Below are 17536 nucleotides of genomic sequence, written 5' to 3' on the forward strand. Positions count from 1 at the left end.
TAATTATTTGCGACAAGCTTCCATTAGTTTCCATTCGCAGTAGCCAATGAGTTTGGAATCAAGTTGGCAACGTGTGCTACGGCCACTATGATCAGAAATTTGATTGGGGGCACGATAATTAAAAAACGAAACTTTCCTGTGAAAACTTTATTTACACTTGTACTTTTATCATTTTTACAAAAACGCACGCAAACCCTTCAAACAAAATCGCTACATTTTAATATAAAACAAAATAAATATATTTATTATAAATAACAATCAGTATAAAGTAATAGCAAAATTATATAAACTTGATATATAATTAAAAAACCTAACGTATCCCGGTGTATAAGCTCAAAACGGAGCGCGTTTCCTTCTGCGACCTCGCTTTGCTGAAAACGTTCCAAAAACGCAACGTTTCGTCGCCGGCCCCTGTAACAATGGCCTCGCCATCCGGCGACAGAGCCAAATACAGCACTCGGTACGAATGTCCGGTCAGTTTCGCCACTTGAGTCAAACTTGGATATTTCCACACCAAAATCTGATTTTGCGAATATCCGTGTGTTGAAACCAACTCCGAGCTGTGCTTGGACCAGGCTAAATTGCACACTTGCGACCCTAAGCAGCAATTAGTACACGAATCAGGCCGGTGTTTGTTACATACCCGTGTCCACGCTTTGCATTGGCTGGCCTGTCAAGGTGTTCCAAAACCTGATGCACCTATCGGCCGTTCCGCCACCTGAGGCTAGGAGGCCGTGGTGGTGTGGGGACCACGCGATTGCTTTCACTGCCGCTAGATGGTCGGTGTATGTCTGGACTGGGGATAAAGACTGCATGTTCCAGACGTAAAGTCGGTTGTCGTTGCCACCGGAAGCCAAATATTGGTTGTCCGGGGACCACTTCAAGCCACACACTTCCTGGCGGTGGCCCACGAGTCGGCGCTCCGTCACAGTGGCTGAGGGAGAGGCACGTGTCAGTTATCACTTATCGGAAGGGTCAATGTCAAATGGTCATTAATTATTTTATTAATGTAGAGGAGGATTAAAAACTTGACAATGAAATTTCATAATAGGTCGGAGTCGATAAAAATAAAACCGAGTTGGAGACCGGATCGAGTCACACTTATCTAATGAAATTTTGTAATGTTTATTATTTTTACTCACCGATTTTTTAAAAATAAATATGCAATTATACACAAAAACCAATTACAGTGCCCAAGTCCTAAAGTTTGTTAATTGCAAAAATTCTGTGAAAGGAAACAATTTCTTTAATTATAAAAATGCTTAAAGCTCAAAACATGTAAAACTAACTTTGCAGTTTTATGAACTAAATATAGAATTTTTTGAGGTACACTTGCAAAATCTCGCAAAATACTGTGTTCTTATTGCAAAAATCTGTTTTGACTTATTTAAACAAATAGCCCTTTCCATCCAAATGCAAACTAAAACATAAAATTGTTGTTTCCGGCCAGAATAAGCCGTTTTTTGCCATTTCTCAAAGAATTTTCTTGTTTTTTGGCATAAAATTGTCCAAAATGAATCGTTTTTATCTAAACTGATGGATAAACCGTTTTTTTTACCTAGAATAAGGCGTTTTCAGTCTGTTTTATGAAAGTTTTTTCGTTTCTAAGCTTTTCTGCTAAAAATATGTTGCCTCTTTATTATCAAGAGGATCGAGAAGTTTTAAGTTTTTTTTCTAAAAATTCATAACACTAGCGAACAAGGAAAATAAATAGAAGTGAATTTGATTATTCAATCAAAAGAGAGATTTATTATTTTTATTTATTTATTTATTTATTATTTATTTTACTTATTATTTATATTTATTCAAAAAAAGAGAGAAAAAATGTTTTTATGGGGATTACGGACCAGAGAGTAACTTATGATAGATTTTGGCATAGGATTTTGTGAAAAATATGCATTTGTATCTTAAAATGGGCCTTTTGCCTCAACTTACGGGGCGTCCTCGTGTCCCTCTGCAAAATCAGCCTATCCCTGCTCCCCGAACTCAGAACGTCCCCATTCCAGGCCAAGGCGCCCACCCTTGCCGAGTGTCCTTGCAACTTATTCACTTGTTTATTGACGGATACGTCCCACACGGTAACGTAACCGTGATGTGTTCCCACTGCCACTAGATGTCCTCTTTCACTCCACGCCACCGACGTCACCACGTTACCATCGGCCGATAAATCGCAAAGTCTCGTCACTTGACTAGTACATGCCGACCATAAATACACACAACTACCGAGACCGACACTAAGGACGTTCTGTACGGACCAATCGACTAGATTTAAATAGAAATCGTCCTGAAGTTCGGGCGCGTCCAGGACTTTGAAAGGGATTCGGGAGATTTTTCGCGTGGCTTTGTGGGGCGAACGCAGCAAGCGCTGGCTGCTGACACTAAGGGGCGACATGGAGTACGGGCTTGACTGGAACTTGTTCGTCGGCGTCTTCTCCATCTGGAATTTATTAAAAAAAAATATCAAAAAAAAGTAATGTTGTCTTAACTTGAAACTACATGTAAATTCTGGTTGGGTAATAAACAGTGTCAACAGTGTTATCAGTAAACAACGATGGCCTACTTTTACAGTAATTATGATTATGAATCGGAACATAATAGGTCCTCCTTTTTTCAAACTCAAACAATAGAAAGTGTTTATTGAATAGCGCACAAACCTAATCGCATCAAGGTGACACTTTTTTCAAACAAACATCCCAAAAAATAAATTTTAATGCACCACCAGACAAATTATGTAAAAACATACAGGACGTTTCAATTTTCAATTCAAATTCTGTTTAGGGACACATTTGTTGATTAAAATCGCTGATAAATTTCAATTACCATTGTGTCTTGATTTATTTCGTTACAAATTCAGCCCGCACTGTGCAGCATATTTCCGGCCTAATACAAAAATTCTGTATTTCTTCACTAGATTCTTAAATATGATTGTCGTTGCCAATCACCAATTAATTATTTATTCAACACGTGAGCCGGCAAATCAAAAATGTGTCATTACGGACCGCGTGAATCGCATGTCAATTTTTTGGAATTACGATTTTTTGTGTAAAGTCGTGTCTCGTCTAACATCCCATTGTAGGAGCGAATGAACTGAAACAATGTTACAAAGTTGGCAATTTTGGAAAAGTCAGCTGTAAACGAGAGTAGATGCTTCCGTTTTGTGTCACGTTTCTGAAAAATCATCGAAAAGAAATTTCGACCGGCGTACGCGAATCACATGCGCGACCATATTTAGCCGATAACCCGTTTAAATATTCATTTTCGACGCTATAAATATAATCGGAAATGGAGTCGCACGAATCCTTAAAGGAAAAGTCATTTCCGTTTTGATTTTTGGCCGTTATCATTTTTTATGACTGAACTTCCGGTTAATTAGGCAATTTTTGAAAATGTTTACACATTTCGTCAGTTATCAAACGCAAACAAGTGCAATCGATCTGAATTTTTTGTATCATCCGATGACATTGCAATGTGATTATTTAACACATTATTTTATTACACACTTTGCATTATTATGCAATTGCATACCTGCTCAAAGTTCAATTTTATGAATAGTCTCGACGGAAAAGCGATTCGGAAAAAATGACTGCTCATTTGCCTAATGGCAGAGGGAAAGTTTTTAGAGTTATTAGCGCCAGAACCCAGACATCATGAACGATTATTGACTGGCATTAGCTAATTATCGTCTGCTTTGCTAGTAGGTGATAATTATAGAAGACTACAAGTCGAAGGAAACAACTATTAGTACAAAAATGCAGACGCCCCCGGGACGATAAGATATGATAAGGATTTCAAATAATGACTCAAAAAACAAGTGCATTAGGAAATATCAGCAAACCAATAAAATAAATAGGCGCAGCTAACCAAAGTCACGTCTTTGCTTGACTCAGGCATGTGGTTGCCACGGCAATAAACAAATGGCTCTGACAACAAATTTCTAATTATTTTTTGTCAAACTTTGATCGATTTTCCTACCTTTGAGGGGGTCCCGTATCTGAACAAGTTCCTGCTTTTGACGGGGGTGAGCACCTGTCTCTCGTCACACTGCGACTTGACGTCCTCCGTGTTCTCCCCAAACAGTTCATTCCTGAGGAGGATATTATAAACGGAACTGTCTCTGGTGTTTTCCCCCGTCTCCCTCGTTTTTTTCCCCGTTTGTGAGTTCTTGTTAGTGTCAGGAAGGGTGGCGAAGCTCGTCTCCCAGTTATTCCCGGCCCGACAAGGGATGAACCTGTCACAGTTGGCCGAAGTCCTGGGTTCCTGATAGGTCTTCGCCCCAAATAAGTCCTTCGAAACGGAGAGCTTGAGTTGTCGGAAAATCCGATCGTCGATATTTTCAAACGACATGTTCTCTCTAGAACACATGCAGATTAATCCCCGGTTCAAAAGTCAGGCGTTATCGAGTGCGCGTGTTCAGGGGGCCCTAGTACTCACATTTACATGACGCGCTTTCGAGACTTCCAGACACTCAAGTGAGGAGTTTTATGTCTTATGAAAAACTGTCAGTAAGCGAAATAATTAACATTCTCCCCACTATTCTCGTTTCTGGACCTTTAAATCGAGATTTGAACGACAACACAATATGGCAACAGCCATGTCGAATTTTACTGGTCGTTGGCAGGCCGCCAACGTTACGCGCGTTTGGAACCAAATCTAATCTAATCTTCGTTCACACGAAATTTTCGAAAATCGAAAAAGATGCGCTATCGTATGGCTGCCGAGCTGCGCAGCAGGGGGGTAAAGGGCGCAAAAATGGGTGAATCACACAATCTGACTTGCAAATTTTCGAAAAAATTGGTCACATGACTCCAGTTTTGACCGGTTTACGTAACACAGTCGACTTGATCAGTTATCAAATAGGTTGTCAATGTCACATTTTCTAACCTCATTTCGAAAGAAAATTTTTATTTATATTTACAGTGTGTAAGTAGGTAAATAAGATAAAACAAATCTCAAAATTAAGGTGGTTCCGGATGATTTCCATAAGTACTTTATCACTTTTCTTGTTGTTTTTCCATTATTGTATGCACGTGTCTAACGCGCTTTCTAATGTCTCTCCGAATTTTTTTGTTAGGGAAAAGAAAATTTTCCACCTTTCCCGGCAAGATAATGAGGCCGAACAAAAACCAAGACTATGACGTAAGTGGTTTTGAGTGGAATCCGACGTAATTATTGTTTTCAGGCCTGTATTGAGGCTCTAAATAACTTACAAACTAACGCGCAATACATCAAAACGAAAGCACTGACGAATAATCACAACGGCGATCAACTTACTCAAGTAAAAAAATATCTCTACAGGTAATTCACTCGCAAATTTGCGGCCACTTGTTAGTCATTACTGAGCAGTTATCTAAAGTAGTAAAATATTTATTCAACTAAATTGCATTTCGAAATTAAGGGCTGGGCTATCTTTGGAAAATCTCGACGACTTATCGGTGATTCACGTCGCTGGGACCAAAGGCAAAGGCACGACGTGCGCCTTCACCGAGCGCATTTTACGCGAACATGGCTATAAAACAGGATTTTTCTCCTCACCGCACCTGATCGAAGTCAGAGAAAGGATCCGAATAAACGGCAAGCCGATCTCAAAACCCGACTTTGTCAAGTCGTTTTGGAAAATTTACAACGCCCTAGATCAGAAAAAGGTCTTTACGCCCCTCGCAAGTCCTGTAACTCATCCATAATTGCAGAATGACGAGCATGACATGCCACTCTTCTTCCGGTTCTTAACGATAATGGCATTCAGCGTTTTCCTCGAACGCAAAGTCGATGTTGCGATCATTGAGGTCGGGATTGGGGGAGAGTACGATTGCACCAATGTTCTAAGGTTCGATTTTTTCGAAACCGTAATAATTTGGGATATTTTTCTTGTTTTGTCTGAAGGAAAGTCCCCGTTGTGGGTATTACATCACTCGGTATCGACCACGTGACTTTACTAGGCGCCACTATAGAGTCAATAGCGTGGAATAAAGCCGGAATTATGAAAGAAAATTGCCGGGCCTTCACTGTGCCCCAATGCCAGGCCGCTATGACGGTTTTACAGGAACGCAGTATTGAAAAAAAAGTATTGCAATTCCCTGCCTTACGCATGAATTGATGAAATTTACACAACTTTGCGATTTTAGTGCCAACTCGAAATTGTGGATGATTTACAGTTCAAATTCCCCCCAAACAAATCGGCACATCCGCCCCACATTTTAAATTTAAACGCTAGTCTTGCCGTGGCACTGTGTAACGCCTGGTTTTTACAAAGTAATTTTTTGTTAACAATTCAAAAAACTGACGATTGTGTTCCAGAAAATAACAATAATTTAGGGCCCGTCATGTCGAAAGAAATCACCGAAAAAGCACTGTTTGCCACCACCTGGCCTGGCCGGTTCCACGTTAAACACGATAAGAACATATCGTGAGTCGAGTCACGTCACGAGTGACTTAGCCACTCAAATCAATTTCTAGATATTACCTAGATGGGGCGCACACGCTTGAGAGCATCACAATCTGCTCCAGTTGGTTCAAAGACATTACCAGAAATTCGCAAAAGAAGAAGGCTCTAATGTTTAACGTTACTGGTGATAGGTGTGCCGAAAACTTACTGAAACAATTGCAAACCTGTCACTTTGATGCTGTTTTGTTTGTTAGTAATAGTGCGACGAGGTGTAGGCCTGGTAAGTCACATGGGTTACTCACTGGGGTTCCATTGGCCGGTTGTAGATAACAGTAATCACGCGTCTTCAGACGAGTTGCTGGAGAAGTGTCACCAGCATAAAAAGTTGTGGTTGAAGCTGGAAGAAGACAGTTTGAAGAAAAGCCAAATGTGTAAAGCTTTCTTGACGGTTGATGAGGCACTGGAGTTTTTGGTAAATCAGGATCAGTTCGATTTGTTGGTCACAGGGTCCATCCATTTAGTTGGTAGTGTTTTAAGTTTGATCGATCCCAATTTAAACGATTAAGGTAAACAAGTAAATAAGAAAACACTGATAAGATTTTTTTTCTTTATTATGTTTAAAAAAATATGTATACAGAGATCACTTCAAGGATTGTAAATATCGTTAGTCGAGTGAAATTGTTTTTAATTACAATAAAAACTACACTTGTCTCTTGTGTCTTAACTGATAACAAAGGGAAACAAACTTAACTACTAAAGTACTAAAGACTAGAGAATTTCAATTCTTTTTCACTTTTCCTATTTGTTACATCGAACTCAACTTCGGATTCTATTTCATTTTCGGATAATGAAAGAGAACCGCCGGCTCTTCTCATATGTAGGAGTTTATCAATTTTATTCTAGAAAAAAATTGCGTGAGGACAAGACAAAAAATAGACACACACACACAAAAGCAAGAGAGAAAGCGAAACAAGCACAGTAACAAAAAATTACCACATCCAATTAAAAATTGGCCGTGCTAGAATATCCATGCCAACTTAGTTGCCGTTGGAGCTAGGAAAAAAGTTAATAAAGAAAAAGAAATAGAAACGCATGCAAAATAATCGGAAATTAACACAACATGCATTAATTTAACACAAAAACTTACATCCATTAGACACACTGTAGGTTCAGATGCGTAACCGTCCTGGCCATCTTCAAACTCATCGCCTGAAGAACTCGAACTTGATGACTCTTCATAAGGTCTAAAACGACCGATTTGTAATTTAATGGGGCCAAAAATCGGTTTTTACCTTGAGACTTTGCAAACCATTTGTGCTAAATCGGTGAAAGTATAATCGGACAAAATATGTTCCGTTTCGGGTTTATTGGTAACAGTTGGCGCTTTGAAGATGGGTAAATTACCCGATTTTGACTTTTCCTCAAAGTAAGCTTTGCCATGTTGGTAACCGACTTCACGAATTTCATCAAAACTTCCGAATTGTAGCGTTTTATACTTATCGATAGGTGGACGGACGTATTCACAATAATCACTGTTTTTTACTTCCTTTTTAATTAAAAAAAAAATGATATTTGTTTTTTTTGATTGGTATTAGCTAACTTACTTCCAACTGTCTTACACAGCTGACATAAGCCAGCCTTGATTGAATATCGGGTAAATTGGGTACTTTGACGGGATCAGTGAAGGGATTCCACCGTTTCCACAACAACCACCACCCCGACAAATCATCCCCGTAATTGGTCAAATCTTGGTCATCCACACTACCCACATCAATCGCGATTATGTGATTGGCCCCCAAACTCCGCATGACGTCAGCTAAGTGTATTTGATTAGTGGCAGGAATCACATACATTTATTTCTACTACAAACTATAAAACAACTAAAATTCCTACCTACCTGGCGAACACAAACCCTATCTGTAAGCGTAACAAATTTTTACCTGGTACATTGTTGACGTAACACCCATCAGCTAACAAATGCCCATCTAAAGGATCACAAAGTGGCGGAAAAATGCCAACAATTGACATACTGGCCCTCACATATCTCCACAAATGACCTGCCAATTAATCGAATTTTAAAAATTTGTGCCATTTGCGACGAGTCGACGACTCCTCTTCAACGAACAAAAGAAAAAACAACAGATGAGAAGCATGGAGAAAAAACAAAACAAGTGATTCTCGGTTAGTTTCCCCACCACACACCACCGCGTATTGTGATTGGTTTACCTTGGTTTTGTGTGTGTAACCGAACCGAGCCAGTGTACTTACCGGTGACAGAAGGCATGCAAACGACTGAGTTAGTGTTTTTTGGTTTTTTACCTGGAAGATTGTTAGTGTAGCCTCCGTCTAGAAGAAGGTGGCCATCGACAGGGTCACACAGAGGCGGCATGTATCCGGATAGAGACATAGAGGCACGAACGTACCGCCACAGAGAGCCTACGGAAATGCGCTCACTAAACTACATGCCTTTTATACAATGTACCTTTCGTTAGTTTACTGTCACGGACATACAAACAAACAAAAAAGCATCGGAAGCGGACGGAGATGTGATTGTTTCGAACGACGATTCACTTATCATGCAAACAAATGAAAGTCGCGTTAAAATGGTGAGCAAGTCAATACAAAACAACATCTACAACTACTGGACCGATTCGTCTTTGTCTAAATTTTTATCACCTTCATTAGCCAACTGGACCTTCACCATTTTAACAATCCGCGATGATATAACCAAAAATCAAGCAAATTTAATTTCTTACGTCTAATTTCATATACATACCCTATACACTTGTCAGCGAATTTCTCAAAAAACTCAAAAAAAATCTGTGACATGTTTCGAGTGCAAACATATAGGTTAACCAATCACAATTTGTACATTCCTCTCACACACAAAAGTGGATGCAACCAAAACAAAATGAAAAAATAAGAAACTAATGAAGGTGCTAAATGTCCGTGATGAAAATAAAACAAACAAAAGACGAACGACGACTACACATGATCGGGCCACTCACCGTGCGAATGCAACCGCATACACGAGGCGGTTATATCGGTTGTAACCGTAAAATACGGTAACCACAAGTCCTCAATATACGTGTCACCAAAAGTGCCCTTGATTGTTTGATTAAAATCACGACCGCTGAACATCGACGTCATCGGATAGGTCAAATCGAGGATTTGGCGCCACCATTGGGTCATTTTCTATAAAAAATTAACCACAACCCGTTACAAAACATTTTCTTACAAACCTTGGACCATTCTCTCGCTTTCTGCGTTGTCGTGGTAATATTCCGCTCGCGACACCACAACGCCCCCATGAAAGCCCCAATGCTGACCCCACCCACCATGTCAATCGGGATCCCAGCCTCCTGGATTGCTTTAATCATTCCGACATGTGCAGAACCCCGAGCTCCGCCCCCGCCCAAAACCAAACCGACTGATTTGCCGGTTAGCCAACGAGCCAACCGGGAAAAGTCCGAATGGATGTTCGGCTCGGACTGGCACACCTTCGAGTACAGCTCGTTCTAAAATATTCAAAAATTATGGACACATGTGACGTGAGTTGCCAACTTAATTTCAAGATTACAAAGTAAAAGAGCGACTCACTATCCTATATAGAGATTTTCTTGAAAACATCCTATTAGGGCTCAAAATGTGGTGATGCCACGCCACCCAGCTCCTCATGTTGATCCAGGCGACTGTATTGTGAGGCTTGCCACCCTCACGATGCAACAAAACTAGTTCTTTTTGCGTCCGCATGGCTAGTCGTTCGACTTCTTTCTCGACTTTGCCTATACTCGGGTGATTTTCGCCCAAACCGACTATCAGAATACAGTCAGCTTGCCGAATACATCGCTGCGTCCATGCACTAACGGTCAAGTCGCACTGATACAGCGAGATTTTATGCTGGTCCTCCTGCTGGGCCAACCACGATGTTAACCGATACTCATTATTCGGATCCATGATGGTCGGGCCCAGAATCTTACGAATTATATCGGAAGTCAGTCTTAAAGTTGGTCCAATGGCACATAAACAGTGATACAGTTCGTAAGTGAAAGCTGTGAGAGGTACATCATCAGAGGCGGCCACGATCGCAACAGTTGAAAAATTTAGCTGCGAGGGTCGGCTATCAATCGCCGAACTACTAGGCGCATGCACGCTAATCGTCGGTTTTTTCCACGAACCTTGATAACACAACGTCAGATAGCGCTAATTTTTTTGCAAGTTACCTAAAATCCTGTGCCCCAGTAAATTGATCAGTCTTGTGACAACAATCGGGTATTTCAATTTAATTGCATTGAACAATCCTTCGGGTAGTTTAGCCAACTCGGAGTCTCTAACTGCTATAACCGTGGTACTTCGCTTCGTGTGAGTCACCATTTCGACGACGCCAATCAAGTCGCCTTTACCGTATTCCCCCACCAACTCCTTCTTGCCGTTCTTGTGGGTTATAACCGATCGCAGACGACCCGATAGAACGATGTAAGTCGAGTCGCTTTCGTCGTCTTGTCGGTAGACGGCGCGGCCCGACTCCATAAACAACCAATCAAGAGCGAAATCGACTTGACGCACGAACGGCGAAAGCCGCTGAACGACCGAATGGGCCACGTAAAGTACGATATTGGGGTGGTCTTTCATCATACTTTAAGAAACGAAATTAGAAACAAAACAATTATTTGAGATAATGTAGAAACCTGTAAAATGTGTTTTTCGACAGTAGGGCAATTCGGGTGAAGTGTTTCGCCCGAATTGTGAAAAAACTCGGTTCGCCGGTTAGTACGGCGAGACCGCCGACGAATTCGCCGTGATAGGAGGTGAACATGTGGACTTCATCCTCACTTTCTGTCATTTTCTGCGAAACAATCAAGGCGCCCGAAATGACATAGCACAAAGCAACGTCCTGTAAATTGCTAGTTGAGCCGAGTTAATTACTTGGATTTCTTGACCTACTTTATTTGAATCCTCCTGCATGAGATAAGTACCGGCTGCTATTTCCTTGATTTGGACGTTTCCTTTCAACATAGTGTCATCTTCAAGGTTCAGTTCTTTGATGAAAGCCTCAGTCGCGATTTCGATTAGAGTGTCCTCATCGACATTATCAACCGAGTGTCTTTTTCGCTGTAAAAGTGCAACGTCGGGTGTCTAAAATTAAATTTCTCGAACCTTGATCATCACTTTTTCGCCATTTACCATGCCGGAAGTGGCCATTTCGGCATCGCTGACCATATCCGGCGTTTGTGGCGAGAAAGACTTCGACTCAAGGCTCGATTTACTCCTCCTGTGCCCCGGTACCGGTATCGGTTGCGACGCATCCATCGAACTAAACGACCCATCCCTAAAGTCTTCACGTTTCTTTTTCATTGGTGAACCCCCGACTAGTGGATTTTTGCTATTCCTACTCTTTGGCCCCTGTTTGACTAGTTCGGCGCTCAGACCGAGATACTGATGCAACGCTGTGAAGGTGACGCGTTGCAAACGCACCATAATGACTTGAATTACGCGAATGAAAATATCAGGATATTCGTGGAAGATTTCTTGAAACGCGACCATTGGCAGCTTGACAACGGTTGAGTCTTCGATCGCTTTGGCCGAAACGGTTTTGTACGGATTAGTGTTGCCCTGAAACGAGGCGATGCCGAGCCGGGATTGCGAGGCGGGAACTTACAGTTAAGACATCGGTGAAACTGAGGAGGGAGGTCACAGATTCGCCCGGCTTTACGATTTTGAGGGAGAGGTTCGTGTTATCGGCCGACGCGATGAAAACATTGAGTTTGCCGCTTTGCACGATGTACACGTTTTCGTCGGCATCACCTATTAAGTAATCATTATCTCCAATTTGCATAACAATAACAAGTGCAATTAATCGAAAATAACAACATTCGAATGAGTTTGCATTATTGAATCGTAATTACGCCTTTACCTATCTTGAATAAATGTTGCCCGGCGTCTACGTTAATAACTTCCGTGTGCTTGCACAACTTCAAGAAAATCGGTTTCTCAAAGTGGCCAAACACCCTAATGCTCTGGAGCATGTACAGCGCATCCGGCGGCATCCGATCATCGCTCAACATTTCCTCTTGTAAATATTCAACAGGCGGTTCCAGAACCTAAACAATTGTTTATAAATTCCTAGAAATTATCTCGTGTCCTTGCTTTCACGCACTTGTGTAACGCCGAGATCTGGTTACATATTAAATACCTTCAATTGTTCCGTATCATTTTCCTTCTTTAGTTGTAAAATCCGTCTCGCGAATTTCATCACCATTTTCCTTTTCCTGCCCTGACCGGAGTTCCGCACTTGGCCCGAAATATTTTTCACCTTGCGTAACATTTTGCGCCCGTAAAACAACGCTTTATCCCTCTTCCTGAACCTTGCACTTGCCTCTTCGGATTTCAATTGTCGCGCAAAAAGAGCTAAATCAAATTATTACAACCGAGACAACTAAACACTAATTTGTACCTTTTCGGTGGCATTTTCGTATGCAAAAATACGTTACTGAAATTATCGTTGCGAAAATCGCTGCCAGTAACACGGGCAGTAGCTGGAAGCCCCACTGGAACCCCGTGATTACGCAAAAACTGATTCAAATCGCAGTTTTCTTACCTGGTACGTCTCTTGAGTCGAAAAACTCGAGAAGACCTCACCGAACCAACTGGACTTGAGGGTTTCTTCATTGTTTAAGTTGTATACCGCATTTAATACGTCCATTTTAGCTCGCACATTATAGAAATTAGACTCTGATGATTAAAGAATTAGTGATTAAAGGTTGAATAAAATCACAAACCTATTTGGATGAATTTACCCACTTATGTGTCAAAGTCAAATCTGGTCAAATCACAGGCACAAACAAATGCGCATCGTTCGGTAAGTGAGAAAAATTGCAGCCGACTGTGCATTCAACCGAACTCTAAAAACACGCTAAATGAGTACTTAAATTATTATTTATTTACGCAGAAACTACTGAATAATTTCTTAAGTAACAGGAATAATTTTCACTCTCTCTATCCCTATTTCGGGCTCAGTTTTGTACGTTCGTGCTAACGAACAGTCGAAAATTCCCCTTCCCAAGGCGACCATCAAAATAAAATGTCAATATTTAAAGTTTTGTTTATGTTTTTTATTGATACTTATTGTTAATACAGCACAAATTACAATAAACCTTGTCTTTTAAGATCCTCGTAAGTCTTTCTGTTAACGACGTTCCCTTGCGAATCCTCGTACTCTTCCTCTGTTTCAGGTTGCCAACGCTCTGCCTGTTTTTGCACTTTGAGCTTCTCCCACACTGGAAAACAACCGTAACAAGGTAAGAAACCAAAATTGCAACTTCTTACGTGCTAGGGCATCCTCAATTTGCGTCACGTTGGCAAAATGCGCGGTATTGGGGATTCCCAGACAGCGCATTCCATGAGCGTGTCTCCACTCCGCAAAGTGTCTTTGAAACGCCTTTGGTCCTTTATAGACGTAATTGCCGCAAATTTCGCAGTTGTAACTGATATTCAAACCGTGGAGTTTGTACAACCAGTATGGAATCGGCTGCAATTACGAAACAATCAATTTTACCAACTTACTTTCAAAATCACATACTTTTCCATCCCAGCCCAAAGGTAAGTTTTTGGGGTTGTAGGGAACGTCATCGTCGGCTTCATCGGGACTTTCCTCCTCACTCTCCTCATTTTCACTATCGTCTCTTTCACCATCCGTCCGCGCTTGTTTTCTCTGGACATTTTCCTTAGTTGCCGCGCGTTGAGGGGCGACCAGCTCGGCCAACCTATAAACTTGTGCCTCAAGACAGGCCAGTTCTCTTTGTCTCATTTGCTCCTTTTCCTTACTGGCTTTGCCAGATTTGTTTTTAGTCATTAGAGACGGATCTAGTGAGCCTTTGCCCTTGGTTGAAAATAAACGCTGGGCACGCTCTTCCAACGTCCTAAATAAATAATTAGAATTTTATTTATGGCAAGACGTAAATAATTACCCGCCACATTTTAAACCAAGAGCCATTAGGGCCGACTTCAATCTGTCCAAACCTAAAGAAGCCAATTCCTCCCAACTTGAAAATGCGGACAAGTCTAAATGGGCCCCAACGTTCGCCAAGGCCGACCCTGTCTCTTTCTGAAAGTAAATGAAGTAGTAAAAATAAATTAGTTTTTTACCAAATTACGGGCCATCCTGGAACAGTCCCATTCTCCCACTGGACCATAACATTATCAACTTCGTTTTGCAAATCAGCATCAATGTCCATCAAAGGTTTGACTCTTTGCACGAACCAAGTTAAATACTCAATCAAGCAAAGCAAATATTTGCGATATTCTCCAGTTTTGCGTTCTTTAGGAATGTCATAGAGCTGGTCAAAAGTGCCCAAATATGTGATATAATCAACCTTTTCAATGCCTTTCAAATTGATATATTTCTCGTAACATTCGTGCAAATCCAAATATTTCCCATAACCTTCCTCATCCGTAAATTCAACCAAATCTTGAAAAAACAAACGTAATTAAACAACTGTGATCACACGAGCCTAGCAAGACTCACTTGCCATTTCTTCAGTGGGATTTTCACGCGCTTTGGCTAGTTCATCGAACTCAACAGACATTGGAATACTTATCTGAGAAAAAAATCATTACACAAACACACAAAATATTCAAAAACTATACCTCATTAGGATGCTTCCTGTAAAAATCTTTAATCTGCTTGAGACGATTGTAAAACTCCTGAAACTCATTTGGACCTGTAAGGGCAGCGACTTCCGCTTTTCTTTGCCCGTCCTTGTCCTCATACAGCTCAATCAAACGATCAGTGGAGGTCATATATTTGTCTAGCAGAAATTTAAGGCGATAGTCCGAGTTTATTGCCTCGCGGTACTAAAACAAAGACTCTGTCAGGGGGCAAAGCGCCACGAGAATCACAACTTACCGTTGTTTTTTTATGTAAAATTTCTTTAACCATTGCGTCAATGAGACGCTCTTTTTCCTCGTGATAACGCCGTTGTTGCTCCAAAATCGTCTCCATTGCGACTTTTTTTAGAAAATTGCGAAAATTATTTATTTACCCGACGCCATCAAATGTCGACTGTCAAAAAATGACAAAATGTCAGCGTAGAATAAGAGAGAGGTGCACCATTATTGTCACACTAGAAAATCACTAAGCGGTTTTTCTTTGACTTTACAATTTTTTTACGACTACAGTTGTGTCCCAAATGAAATTTTACGTAAATAGTTATGCCACAATAACATTTTTAGAGCTTTAATATTCTTAAAAAATTAAATTAAGGCTAAGGCGACTTTTTATTGGTCCGGTTGGTAGCAGTGTCTTTAATCGTGTGTCAGTAGTTTGGTATTTTCATATTCTATGTTCTAATTCATTCTATTTTGCGCCGCAAATGTAGTGTTGTACTGCAGCTGTTGTTAAAACTTGAAAGTCATCAAAAATGAGTCGTGACGAGTCCTTCGTTGCTGTGAAAAACACTGCAGAGTCCATGGTTCCGTCAATCGGGTCCGATGATGAAGATTCATTTGTCGTTTTGGAAACTTCAAATTCCATCAGCGAAAGTTTGTCTTGCAGCCCTCCAAGGGACGAAATCTTGCCCCCAATAAGGACAAATAAGGTTCACGAAATGGAAAATCTAATCAGGATGAAAATATCACAAATTACCGTTGATCCGTTGCCAGAATTACCAGCAGCTGTTGATGCGATTGTGCCCTCAGTTGCAAGTATTGCAATATCGCCGGATTCGTCGTATGAAGAGATTCAAAAACAAGTGGAAGAACTGATTAAGGAAAACGAAAAGTTGAAGAATATCATCGCACAAAATAACATGAGTATGAAGGCGCAGTATACGAGGTTTTTGGCCTACAGGGATGAGGTCACCAATGTGATGAAGTCCTACAAAGATAAGTTCAACGATGCCAAAATGTGCATAGATAAGTATAAAGAAGAAAATGCAAAGTTGGTTAGTGACGTTGAAGTTTACATCAATCTTAAAAAGCTCCATGAAGAAGAAATCTTGAATTTGAAACTGAAGCTTAAGGAATTGGAAAATTTGACCAACGGCCCCAACTTTTCAGTTGTTGACACAAGGAAATTAGCAATGATGAAGGATTTAGAACTGAAACAGGAAGAAATTGAAAGACTGACGCAAAAATTGGTGAATGTACCGAACCTTGAACAGGAATTACAAACCAAGCAGCAACAAATTGACGACTTTAAACTGGATATTCTCGCCGCAAAAAATCGCGAAAGCGACCTAATTGACGAAATCCAGTCAATGAAGACAACAACCACCGACCTCCAATCAAAATTGGATAATTTAACAAAAGAAAACGCAAAACTCGTCCAATCATCGACGGCAGCCCAAACCTACGACCAGCTCCTCAAACTGAAAGAAACGGAAATCTTGAAACTGAAGGAAGAACAACAACGCACCGCTTTCGTCGAATCCACCCTCAGTGATGAGATAAAAACCCTAAAATCGCAACTTAAGGAGCTCCAAGACAAGTACAACCCGCGTTTGGCCGAAGATTATGCCCAATCCCGGGCCCAGTTGAGCGTTGCCCAAAGGACAATCACAGCATTGGAACAGGAAAGGGAACAGAAGATTAAAGAAATCGAAGATTTGCGTAAACTACTTCAAGAAAATACAAGTGCCAACGACGAAATGTTCGCATTGAAGGAACAAATCGAAGTGTATAAGAACGATTTTGAAGCAGAGAAGAAGAGCAAACTTGCGATGAAACAAGAGAAGGACCAGGTTGTTGAAGATTTGCAGAATCTGCAAACGAGGAACAAACAACTGCAGAATGAAGTGGAGAGGCTGAGGGCGAGGAACGAGCCGCCGAGGGCCGAGGGGTATCAGTGCCCCAAGTGCTCGTTCGGATTTAATAATTACCAGTCATTGGAAAATCATGTTCATAGGTGCTTGGATTTGGACGGTTTTCCCTAAATATATTTTTTGACTAGTATTTGTTTATTGTTCTTATATAAATATCTAAAGGAATTAATAAGTTTAACAAGGCCATCGTAATTGTTTGGAAATGTATTATTTTGTAGTTACTGTTCCTCGTTTACAACAATAAATACGAGTTAATAAAGTTCTTATTTGTCTCATTTTACCACGCAAACGCAACTACGATATGGAAATTTATTTTCGTTTAATTACATAAATG

At 40.7% G+C, this 17536-nt stretch overlaps 5 protein-coding genes across 12 annotated transcripts; 2 read left to right on the forward strand and 3 right to left on the reverse strand.

Moving 5' to 3' along the window:
• Nucleotides 1–132: 132 nt before the first annotated feature.
• On the reverse strand, nucleotides 133–5396 carry fzr (fizzy-related). Of its 2 annotated transcripts, none has more exons than XM_008202921.3 (5): nucleotides 5272–5396; nucleotides 3973–4351; nucleotides 1936–2437; nucleotides 644–934; nucleotides 133–597 (listed from the first exon to the last, which is right to left on the reverse strand). In XM_008202921.3, the coding sequence occupies exons 2-5, from the start codon at nucleotides 4342–4344 to the stop codon at nucleotides 311–313; spliced, it is 1452 nt and encodes a 483-aa protein (XP_008201143.1). In that variant the 5' UTR covers nucleotides 4345–4351; nucleotides 5272–5396; the 3' UTR covers nucleotides 133–310. The 2 variants fall into 2 exon arrangements, with proteins under 2 accessions (XP_008201143.1, XP_968256.1); XM_963163.4 differs by lacking the exon at nucleotides 5272–5396 and adding an exon at nucleotides 4432–4603.
• Fpgs1 (Folylpolyglutamate synthase 1) lies at nucleotides 4681–7092 on the forward strand. Of its 4 annotated transcripts, none has more exons than XM_008202922.3 (10): nucleotides 4681–4753; nucleotides 5072–5136; nucleotides 5180–5295; nucleotides 5396–5642; nucleotides 5688–5824; nucleotides 5881–6061; nucleotides 6123–6249; nucleotides 6295–6403; nucleotides 6454–6662; nucleotides 6709–7092. In XM_008202922.3, the coding sequence occupies exons 1-10, from the start codon at nucleotides 4696–4698 to the stop codon at nucleotides 6945–6947; spliced, it is 1488 nt and encodes a 495-aa protein (XP_008201144.2). In that variant the 5' UTR covers nucleotides 4681–4695; the 3' UTR covers nucleotides 6948–7092. The 4 variants fall into 4 exon arrangements, with proteins under 4 accessions (XP_008201144.2, XP_008201145.1, XP_974553.2 ...); XM_008202923.3 differs by lacking the exon at nucleotides 4681–4753 and adding an exon at nucleotides 4763–4920; XM_969460.5 differs by lacking the exon at nucleotides 4681–4753 and adding an exon at nucleotides 4772–4983.
• sws (swiss cheese) lies at nucleotides 6976–13229 on the reverse strand. 4 transcript variants are annotated; one of them, XM_008202926.3, is made up of 19 exons: nucleotides 13162–13229; nucleotides 12981–13114; nucleotides 12837–12930; nucleotides 12576–12790; nucleotides 12297–12483; nucleotides 12042–12187; nucleotides 11567–11995; nucleotides 11327–11518; nucleotides 11071–11276; nucleotides 10606–11018; nucleotides 9983–10560; nucleotides 9625–9900; nucleotides 9391–9577; nucleotides 8702–8818; nucleotides 8323–8439; nucleotides 7987–8198; nucleotides 7675–7928; nucleotides 7530–7626; nucleotides 6976–7281 (listed from the first exon to the last, which is right to left on the reverse strand). In XM_008202926.3, the coding sequence occupies exons 2-19, from the start codon at nucleotides 13083–13085 to the stop codon at nucleotides 7144–7146; spliced, it is 3963 nt and encodes a 1320-aa protein (XP_008201148.1). In that variant the 5' UTR covers nucleotides 13086–13114; nucleotides 13162–13229; the 3' UTR covers nucleotides 6976–7143. The 4 variants fall into 4 exon arrangements, with proteins under 4 accessions (XP_008201148.1, XP_008201149.1, XP_008201151.1 ...); XM_008202927.3 differs by having other exon boundaries at nucleotides 13184–13213; XM_015984841.2 differs by lacking the exon at nucleotides 6976–7281 and adding an exon at nucleotides 7376–7435 and having other exon boundaries at nucleotides 12981–13198.
• A 243-nt stretch (nucleotides 13230–13472) lies between these two features.
• noi (noisette) lies at nucleotides 13473–15526 on the reverse strand. The gene is made up of 8 exons (XM_969427.4): nucleotides 15288–15526; nucleotides 15029–15235; nucleotides 14907–14979; nucleotides 14536–14849; nucleotides 14350–14486; nucleotides 13962–14301; nucleotides 13709–13910; nucleotides 13473–13659 (listed from the first exon to the last, which is right to left on the reverse strand). Exons 1-8 carry the CDS (start codon nucleotides 15381–15383, stop codon nucleotides 13526–13528), a joined length of 1503 nt encoding a protein of 500 aa, XP_974520.1. The 5' UTR covers nucleotides 15384–15526; the 3' UTR covers nucleotides 13473–13525.
• A 141-nt stretch (nucleotides 15527–15667) lies between these two features.
• LOC663360 (IKK gamma) lies at nucleotides 15668–17464 on the forward strand. Its single transcript, XM_969411.4, has one exon. The coding sequence runs from the start codon at nucleotides 15802–15804 to the stop codon at nucleotides 17311–17313; it is 1512 nt and encodes a 503-aa protein (XP_974504.1). The 5' UTR covers nucleotides 15668–15801; the 3' UTR covers nucleotides 17314–17464.
• Nucleotides 17465–17536: the final 72 nt, after the last annotated feature.

Source organism: Tribolium castaneum, chromosome 4, assembly GCF_031307605.1.
Source record: "Tribolium castaneum strain GA2 chromosome 4, icTriCast1.1, whole genome shotgun sequence".
Classification (NCBI taxonomy): domain Eukaryota; kingdom Metazoa; phylum Arthropoda; class Insecta; order Coleoptera; family Tenebrionidae; genus Tribolium; species Tribolium castaneum.

Excerpts from the sequence above, each read along its gene's own strand:
- fzr (XM_008202921.3), bottom strand. The coding sequence starts at position 4,344 with ATGTCGTTTGAAAATATCGACGATCGGATTTTCCGACAACTCAAGCTC. Across the intron at positions 2,438-3,972 it reads GATACGGGACCCCCTCAAAG|ATGGAGAAGACGCCGACGAA; the intron begins GTAGGAAAATCG and ends AATAAATTCCAG. Across the intron at positions 598-643 it reads AATGCAAAGCGTGGACACGG|GGTCGCAAGTGTGCAATTTA; the intron begins GTATGTAACAAA and ends ATTGCTGCTTAG.
- Fpgs1 (XM_008202922.3), top strand. The coding sequence starts at position 4,696 with ATGCGCTATCGTATGGCTGCCGAGCTGCGCAGCAGGGGGGTAAAGGGC. Across the intron at positions 4,754-5,071 it reads GGTAAAGGGCGCAAAAATGG|GGAAAAGAAAATTTTCCACC; the intron begins GTGAATCACACA and ends TTTTTTTGTTAG. Across the intron at positions 6,404-6,453 it reads AAACACGATAAGAACATATC|ATATTACCTAGATGGGGCGC; the intron begins GTGAGTCGAGTC and ends ATCAATTTCTAG.
- sws (XM_008202926.3), bottom strand. The coding sequence starts at position 13,085 with ATGGACGTATTAAATGCGGTATACAACTTAAACAATGAAGAAACCCTC. Across the intron at positions 12,791-12,836 it reads ACGAAAATGCCACCGAAAAG|CTCTTTTTGCGCGACAATTG; the intron begins GTACAAATTAGT and ends AATTTGATTTAG. Across the intron at positions 7,627-7,674 it reads ATGGTTTGCAAAGTCTCAAG|ACCTTATGAAGAGTCATCAA; the intron begins GTAAAAACCGAT and ends CGGTCGTTTTAG.
- noi (XM_969427.4), bottom strand. The coding sequence starts at position 15,383 with ATGGAGACGATTTTGGAGCAACAACGGCGTTATCACGAGGAAAAAGAG. Across the intron at positions 14,487-14,535 it reads GGACTGTTCCAGGATGGCCC|AAAGAGACAGGGTCGGCCTT; the intron begins GTAATTTGGTAA and ends ATTTACTTTCAG. Across the intron at positions 13,911-13,961 it reads CTTTGGGCTGGGATGGAAAA|CCGATTCCATACTGGTTGTA; the intron begins GTATGTGATTTT and ends TCGTAATTGCAG.
- LOC663360 (XM_969411.4), top strand. The coding sequence starts at position 15,802 with ATGAGTCGTGACGAGTCCTTCGTTGCTGTGAAAAACACTGCAGAGTCC.